Genomic DNA, 7,451 nt, shown 5'->3' with positions numbered 1-7,451 from the left:
TGGCATTTTTAATCACAGCCAGGAAGTGCACAGGAATGGCCACCTTTGCCCTGTGGCTGTGGGGGGATTTTCAGTATCCAGCTGGTTTTCCAGGGCTTAGGCAGGTCCATATCAGTCTTGGAAGGGAATAACTCATGTCCTCATGCACCATCCCCGCAGGACAAGAATGGAGAGGATCTGACTCCAGCCTTGCTCATCCCAGAGCCCCCAGTCCATATCCACAGAGATAGAGGGATAGCAGAATGAGGAGTCACATCTCAGCAGGACCAGAATGGAAAGGATCTGACTCCAGAACTGGTGCCTTGCTCATCCCAGAGCCCCAGTCCCATATCCGGAGGGATATTCCTGCCTAGAATGCAGAGATGAGGAGCCCCAGTGGATGCTGAGAACTGGCACACAGCAAACATCACACTTTAATGGTTTTACTGTCCCTTGTCATTCCCAAAGCTACTCTTCCACGCACTGGAATGCAGCTTTTAATGGATAAACCTGGCAGGGGACGGGCCAGGGCCACTGCTCGTCTGGTTCAGGTGACTCCTCCATCCTCACATCCTTAAAATCCACTCAGTCACAGTCGGGCTGCAGATCCTGCCCTAGGACTGTGCTCTCACCTCCTTAAATTTCTCAGCTTCCCTCCTTGCCGAGCTCTGCAGTGGGAATCAAAGCCTGGCTTTAGCAGAGGCAGAACTGAATTTTGCTATGCCAAGGTTGGGAAAAAAAAATCGTGTCCCAGGGTGGGCTGTGTTTGGCATCTCTCGGCTCCCTCCCTCCCTCCCACCGAGACACCCTCTCCGCAGAAATCCCGGCGTGTTTTCTTCTGCCAGGATATTCCCTCCCTGCCCCGCTGCAGGACCTGCCCCTTCCCACACAATGGGAACCGACGCCAGCGGCAGCGGCTGGAGGAGCCAGGGAATGCGAAACCCCATCCTGAACGAATCCCAGCTGCCCGGGAGCGGGAGGACACGGGGACAGTCCCCTGGGAGTAGGCAGGTCCCCGGGGCCAGGTGTTGGAGCGAGGACGTGGCCACGGAGCCCCGGGATGCGGGAGAATCCCGGGAGGAAGCTCAGGGAGCGATTCCAAGGGATCCCACCGAGTCCTCCCGCTCCCAGAGAGCTTCTCTGGAGAAGGGATGGTGCTCACCCCGAGGGAGGGAGATCACTGCAGTGTGTCCACGGTTGTCACTTTTTATTAAGGCTCCTTATTATAGAAATATCCCATAAAACGTCTTGGCACTTTTGGTCCATTTCCATCCTGGGGCAGAGGCACTGAAAAGGGGTTGAAGAAAGGGCTCCAGCACGGATGCTCCTTGGGAGAGCCGGGAATTACTCCCCTGGGCTGGGACAGAGCCGGGAACGCTGCCGGCAGTGCCTGGGGACGGAGGGAATCGCGGCATCCAACAGTCCTCGGGAATATGGGGAAGGAGAAGGAAAAACTGAAAGCAAGGGGGAGAAAATACAATAAAATAAAATAAAATAAAATAAAATAAAATAAAATAAAATAAAATAAAATAAAATAAAATAAAATAAAATAAAATAAAATAAAATAAAATAAAATAAAATAAAATAAAGCAAAATAAAATAAAATAAAATAAAGCAAAATAAAATAAAATAAAATAAAATAAAATAAAATAAAATAAAATAAAATAAAATAAAATAAAATAAAATAAAATAAAATAAAATAAAATAAAATAAAATAAAATAAAATAAAATAAAATAAAATAAAATAAAATAAAATAAAATAAAGAAGGAAGACTGAGTCTCTTCCATCATCCCTTTCCAATCCAATGGAGGCTAAGTGTTCCTCCGGGAATGTCCTGCCGGGGATTTGCCGAGGCAGAAAGTCACCTGTCACTGCCTAGGCTGTCCCCTTGTCCCCACTCCGGGCTTCAGCCCCGGGCTGCAGGAGCTGATTCCAAGATTCCAAGAGTCCCTGGGGAGCTGCTCGGCGGCTCTAGGACGAGGAGGTCGGGATGGAGATTCCATGGATGGCGCTCAGGGGCTCCGGAGCTTTCCGCACGGGGCTGGGGGGTTTTCTGTCCACCCCTGCAGGAAGGGGGAGAGGGAAAAGGACAGACCAGACAAGGGATGGAGGGACTCCGAGCACGGGGGGACACCCCAAAAACCGCCTCAAGAGCCGCTCGGAGTCCCGGAGTCCCCCCAACAGCGCATGTGACCCCACCCCCCTACCCCCCTCACAGTGACAGGGACAACGCTGGTGGCACTGCCAGGGACATGGGGTGACCGGGCGAGGTGGCCCCGACCAGTCCCAGCCACGCACAGAACACATCCCTAAAAATTCCTAAAATTTGGGGTGTCCTGGGAGGGGACTGTGCTAGGGAGGGGAAGAGACAGGACAGTGCCACCATTCCAGAGGTGAGGAAATTCCCGCTGAGCTCCATCCTACCCCAGCTCAGCCCTCGGGAATTCTGCCTTTGGGGACCGGGATATTTATCCCGGGGCTCCTGGAGGCACTGGGATAAGCAGGGAGGGGAAATCCAGGAAACTGAGAAAGGGCTGGAATTGCCTGGCTGGGATTTGCTTCCTTCTCTCCAGGCTTTTCCCATTTTTCGCACTCGCTACAGGTACCCCAGTCCACCCTACCCTTCCTCCTCCAGCTCGTTTGTCGGATAATCCAACATTTTCCTCGTCCCAGGCAAGTGGCAGAATCAGAAAACCGATCCAAAGGGAAAAATGGGAAAATTTTAAAATAAACTTTAAAGAGAAAAATAAAAATCAATTTTAAAACCACATGTAATTAAACCCCATCAATAAATCTACAAAGGTCTACAAAATCTACAAAAACCTACAAAGGTTTAGAGAAAGTCTGGGGACAAAACAGCTTAAAAATGGGAAATCAGATAATTCAGGCTCCAAATAATTTTAAATACCTCGAAAATATGTTAAATATGTAAAGGTGCCTGTGGTCGTTTTATATCCTTTTTTTTTTCTTTCCTTCTTTCTCATTTTTTTCCCATTCCTTTTCCTTCCTTCTCTCCCTTTCATTTCTCTCCCTTTTTTTGGTTTTTTTTTTTTTTTTTTTTAATCTTTGAATAATCGGTTTGAATTATTTCTTTTCACCGTCAGTCGCTCCTCCCGGGCACAGCTGAGGTTACAACTCGCAGCAGGTTAGAAACGATAAAATTATTTAAGAACAAACAAATAAAAAATCCAATCAAACAAATAAACAAAAAACCAAACAAAAATTTTAAACCCCAGAAAAAAAAAACAACATAAAAAAGGACGAATAAATAGGGAATTAATTGCCAATTAATTAAAATAATAGAAAATCAAATAACGTGGGGAAAATGACAAAAATGTCGAAGGGGATTTTATAGCCAGGGCGGAAAAATCGGAATTTTTAGAACGAGGGAATCGAGCTCTATTAATGAAGCGAAATAATTAACGGGAGATAAAAGCAACGCCCCCCCGGACAGCCTCAAATTGCTCCCGTGGGATTCCCGGCAGAGCATTCGGAGGGAAATAATTCATTAATAACGCCGGGAACCAATTAAATAAAATAACGGTTAATTATTATAACTAATAACTATAAACAAATAGTTACATCATTGTTGTCAGTTAATAATTACTAGGTAATTACTAGGGATTAATGCTTCCCTGTCAAGGCTTCTGCTTTTCCAGAAAGGCTCCCGGTTCTTGGAATCGGTGTCAGTTTGGGGGAATACGGGGAAAGGCTCCTGCTCTCTTTCGTCACACTCCCGCATTCCCGGGGACACGAGCAGCCCGGGAATCTTCCCCATTCCCTGGCGGCTCCCAGAGAGCGAGGAGGGAAATTCCGATGTAGAGCCGGCGTGCGGCGCGGATCCCGGCGTGGGGAATGGGACGGATCATTCAAATCCCCCGCGGGACGGCCCCTCCTGAGCCTGGGGTTCCCTCCCGGCCCTGTCCCCGCGCTGTCCCCGCGCTGTCCCCGCTCACCTTCACTGCTGGGCTGCTTGAAGGCCATGGTCAAGTCGCCGCCGGCGAGGGTCACGCCGTGGCCGTGGTGGCCCAGGGGGGTCCCCTGCGGCTGCCAGGGGGGGCCCGGGGCGATGTAGGCGCCGGCGGAGCCGCCGTAGACGCCGGGCTGGCTGGAGGGGGGGTAAGCACAGGCCGGCAGGAAGGTGCCCATGGAGGAAAGCCCCGCGCCGGGCTGGGGACAAGAACGGGGACAGAAGGGGACAGGGGCTCAGAACAGCCGGCCCGGCGCGGGGCATCCCGCTCGGGGGCGGACGGGGCTCCCTGTCCTCTCTTTCCATCTCCCCGGCCCCTCCCTGATCTCCCCGCCTTGTCCTCCCCTGCCCCATTCCAGCCCCACTCCTGCCACGCTTCCCTGTCCCCTCCTGTCCCCAGCCCTCACCTGGGGGTATTTGATGTCGCCGTCCATGGCAGCCTTGTCCAGCCCGTTGACCGCCTGTCCCGGCCCGGGAAAGCTGCTTCTGCTCCCGCTGGGCCACTCTTCCATTTTGGGGGGGTACGCGGCCCCCTCGGTGCCAGCCAGAGCCCCTGGGGAACAGAACGTCAGCCCCGAACCCCTCGGGCCGGGCCCGAGCAGCTTTTGGGGTGAAAGAGAGGAAATTCTCGCTTTTCCAAACGCCTGGTTGTGTAAACCCACGGACTGGGGGCACAAGAACCCGCGTTTCCTCCAGCATTCCGATATCTGCGATCACACCGCGGGGAGAGGCTGCGGTGTCCCCCCCAAATCCCGCTCGTCGCCCCCCCCACGCTCCCAGTTCCCAATCCCCGATAATTCAGGGGCCCAAATTTCTCTCCTGACGAAGGGGATTTGGAGAAGTGACATCGGAATTTTAAGGATAAATGATTGCGCGGGGGGAAACGCATGCGGTTGATTTACTTGAGCTTTTGGAAGGATAAAAGGATCCGCACCCCCCTGCCACGGCCCGCTTGTCCCGCCTTGGAGCCGGTGGAGATCGGCCTTGGCGCTGCCGGTGCTCCCGGAGCCCCAAAATTCCCAGATTCCTCGGAAGAATCCGGGAAGCCGGATCCGAGTTGCCTTCTCTTTCCTTTCCTCCCTGATTTTTCCTCTCCTCCTCTCCTCTTATTTTCCCTTCCTTTTTTTTTTTTTTTTTTCTTTTTTTTTTTTTTTCTAATGCCCCTTTGCGGAGCGAAATTCAGGGCTCCGAATTTGCGGTCGGCAATCTATCATCCCTAGGAAAATATTTTCCACATTTTTCATAAAAAGTTCAAGATGTGGCTGAGCCGAAGCCGCATCTGGCCCCGCCGCCCCGACGGGGTGGTGGAGCGGGGGGAGGCCCTTGGGAGAAAAAAAAGGGGGGAAAATGGGGTGGGGGGAAGGAAAATATACTAAACAAACAAAAAGAATTGGAACAAAGAGCAAAAAAAGAAAGAAACTACAACAACAAAAACTCGAAATAATAAAAAGAAGGAAAGACGCAAAAAGGCACGAAATGAGCAAAGAGGCACGAACCAAATAAAAAGTCGAAACAAGCAAAAAAAAATTCCCGAACGAGCCAAAAAGCACGAAAGAAACAAAACCCCCGAAACAAATAAAAAACACGAAACCAACAAAACCCTTGAAAAAAACAAACAAAAAACCCAACCGAACAAAAAACCGCCAACACGAAGAGACAAAAAAACCCTAAACCGACCAAAAAAAAAAAAAAAATAATCGGCTAAAAAAAACCACTAAAAAAGGGCGAGAGGGGGTGAGGGGAAGCGAAATGGCCGGTACCCACCCGCCTGCTCCACGAAGGTGCGGATGCCCAGGATGTTGGTGACCGAGTGCGCCGAGGGCCACGAGTGGGCCAGCGCCACGGGGGGGACCCCGAGGTGTCCCCCGGCGTGTGCCCCGGCCTTGGCGGGCGGCGGCGCCGCGGGGCCCGGGTACGGGTACTGGTAGATGTGGGCGCAGGGCAGCGAGGCCGGGGGCGGCCCGGCGGGGGCCAGCGGGCCGATCTTGTTGCGCAGGATGCGGCTGATGGAGCTGACCGAGGGCACGTTGTATTTGTCGCACACGCCGTCGGCCAGCAGGCGGTCGCGGATCTCCCAGGCGAAGATGCCGGGGTCGCCCTGCTTGTAGTCGCGGATGTGCTTGACCACGGCCGGCGTGGTGACCCGAGGCTTGCTGCCGCCGATGGCCCCGGGCAGGATGGAGCCCGTCTCGTGGTAGCGGGCCAGGATCTTGCTGACGCAGCCGTGCGACACGCGGAGTTGGCGGCTGATGTCGCAGGGCCGGATGCCGAGCTGCGCCAGCTCCACGATTCGCAGGCGGATGGCGTTGGGCAGCGGGCGCCCGTTCACGAACACGCCGCCCAGCTGGTTCACCTCGCCGTACGTGTGCTCTGCGGGGCGGGATGGCACGGGAGCGGTCGTGATGCCCGCGGGCTGCCCCCGCAGCGAGCAGCCGCGGGATGGGGATGGCGCTGCAGCGGGAAGGGGAGAGGGAAAAGAGGAGAGAAAGGGAAAGGGGAAACGAAAGAGGGAGGGGGGAAAGGAGCAAAAAAGGGAAGAAAGGAAAAGAAAGGGAAGAAAAGGAAAGGAAAGGGGGGAAAAGGAAGAACACAGGGAGGAAAAAAGAAAAGGGTAAAAAGGAAAAGGAGAAGAGGGGAGAAAGGAAGGGGGAAAAGGAAGGGGAGGAAAAAAGGAAAAAGAAAAAGCAGAACGAGAATGAGAGGGGAAGAGAGAAAGAGGGAGAAAAAGCCCAAGGTAAGGGGAAAGAGAGAAAGGAGACATACAGATAGGAAAAAGTGAGATAAAAGTGACAGTAGAAAAAGAAGGGGGGGCAAAGACAGGGAAAGAATGAAAGAAAAAGAAAAGTCAGGAACGACGAGAGGGAAAAACAGGACAGAAAAAAGGAGAGTGGGACAAAAGGAGAGAAGGCAAAAGAACGAGAATGGGAGAAGGAGTAGCAAGGAGAGAGCGGAGCGAATGCGAATAGAGGCGCGGGGAGGACGCAGCAGCCCGGAGCCCTCCCGGCCGGTCACTGCGCCCCGGGACCCCCAGCCGCCTCCTGCCCCTTCCCGGTGCTCAGGTTCGCCAGGAGCCCGTCCCAGACGCGTCCCGGAGCCCGTCCGGGGCCGGCCGCACTCACCCATGGCCCGGCGCGGGGAGGGGGCAGCGCCGGGCGGCCGCTCCGCAGCCGCGGCATAGAGAGCCGGGGGGCGGCCGGGCCGGGGGGTCCTGGCGGCGCCGGGAGCGATCCCCGCTCGCGGGGAGCCCCCGCCGCTCCTCGGGATCAATTTGACGTGGGAATCACGTCAATCGCGGCCGTCACGGCTGCAGCGCTGCCGCCCATTGGCTCCCACCCGCTCCTAAATGGCCGCGGCCAGTGGGGCCGGGGGAGCCGCCCCCTCTGCCCGCCCCCTCGGGGTCCCTCCACCGCCGGGGACCCTCTCCGAGCGCCCCCGAGCTGCGGGAGGGCACGGCGGGGACACCGCGGGGGTCCCATTGCCCCCGAGCCGCGGCCCCCCCGC

The 7,451-nt window shown here is 54.4% G+C and overlaps 1 protein-coding gene across 6 annotated transcripts; it reads right to left on the bottom strand.

The window, feature by feature from the left end:
- Positions 1 to 1,111: 1,111 nt before the first annotated feature.
- On the bottom strand, positions 1,112 to 7,193 carry PAX1 (paired box 1). 6 transcript variants are annotated; one of them, XM_085575689.1, is made up of 6 exons: positions 7,070 to 7,193; positions 5,715 to 6,320; positions 4,358 to 4,503; positions 3,937 to 4,150; positions 1,846 to 2,043; positions 1,112 to 1,433 (listed from the first exon to the last, which is right to left on the bottom strand). In XM_085575689.1, exons 1-5 carry the CDS (start codon positions 7,071 to 7,073, stop codon positions 1,952 to 1,954), a joined length of 1,062 nt encoding a protein of 353 aa, XP_085431815.1. In that variant the 5' UTR covers positions 7,074 to 7,193; the 3' UTR covers positions 1,112 to 1,433; positions 1,846 to 1,951. The 6 variants fall into 6 exon arrangements, with proteins under 6 accessions (XP_085431815.1, XP_085431812.1, XP_085431814.1 ...); XM_085575686.1 differs by having other exon boundaries at positions 5,715 to 7,193; XM_085575688.1 differs by having other exon boundaries at positions 1,112 to 2,043; positions 5,715 to 6,401.
- Positions 7,194 to 7,451: the final 258 nt, after the last annotated feature.

This window comes from Lonchura striata, chromosome 3 (assembly GCF_050655825.1).
Source record: "Lonchura striata isolate lonStrDom1 chromosome 3, ASM5065582v1, whole genome shotgun sequence".
Lineage (NCBI taxonomy): Eukaryota > Metazoa > Chordata > Aves > Passeriformes > Estrildidae > Lonchura > Lonchura striata.
Note: the sequence above shows the minus strand (reverse complement) of the source record. Positions and strands in the feature narration are given on the sequence as shown.

What these genes read in the sequence shown, in the direction of transcription:
- PAX1 (XM_085575685.1), bottom strand. Translation starts at nt 6,711, where the DNA reads ATGTCTCCTTTCTCTCTTTCCCCTTACCTTGGGCTTTTTCTCCCTCTT. An exon ending in CACCTTCGTGGAGCAGGCGG is followed by an intron (nt 4,504 to 5,714) that starts GTGGGTACCGGC and finishes TCTGTTCCCCAG; the next exon opens with GGGCTCTGGCTGGCACCGAG. An exon ending in GCGACATCAAATACCCCCAG is followed by an intron (nt 4,151 to 4,357) that starts GTGAGGGCTGGG and finishes TCTTGTCCCCAG; the next exon opens with CCCGGCGCGGGGCTTTCCTC.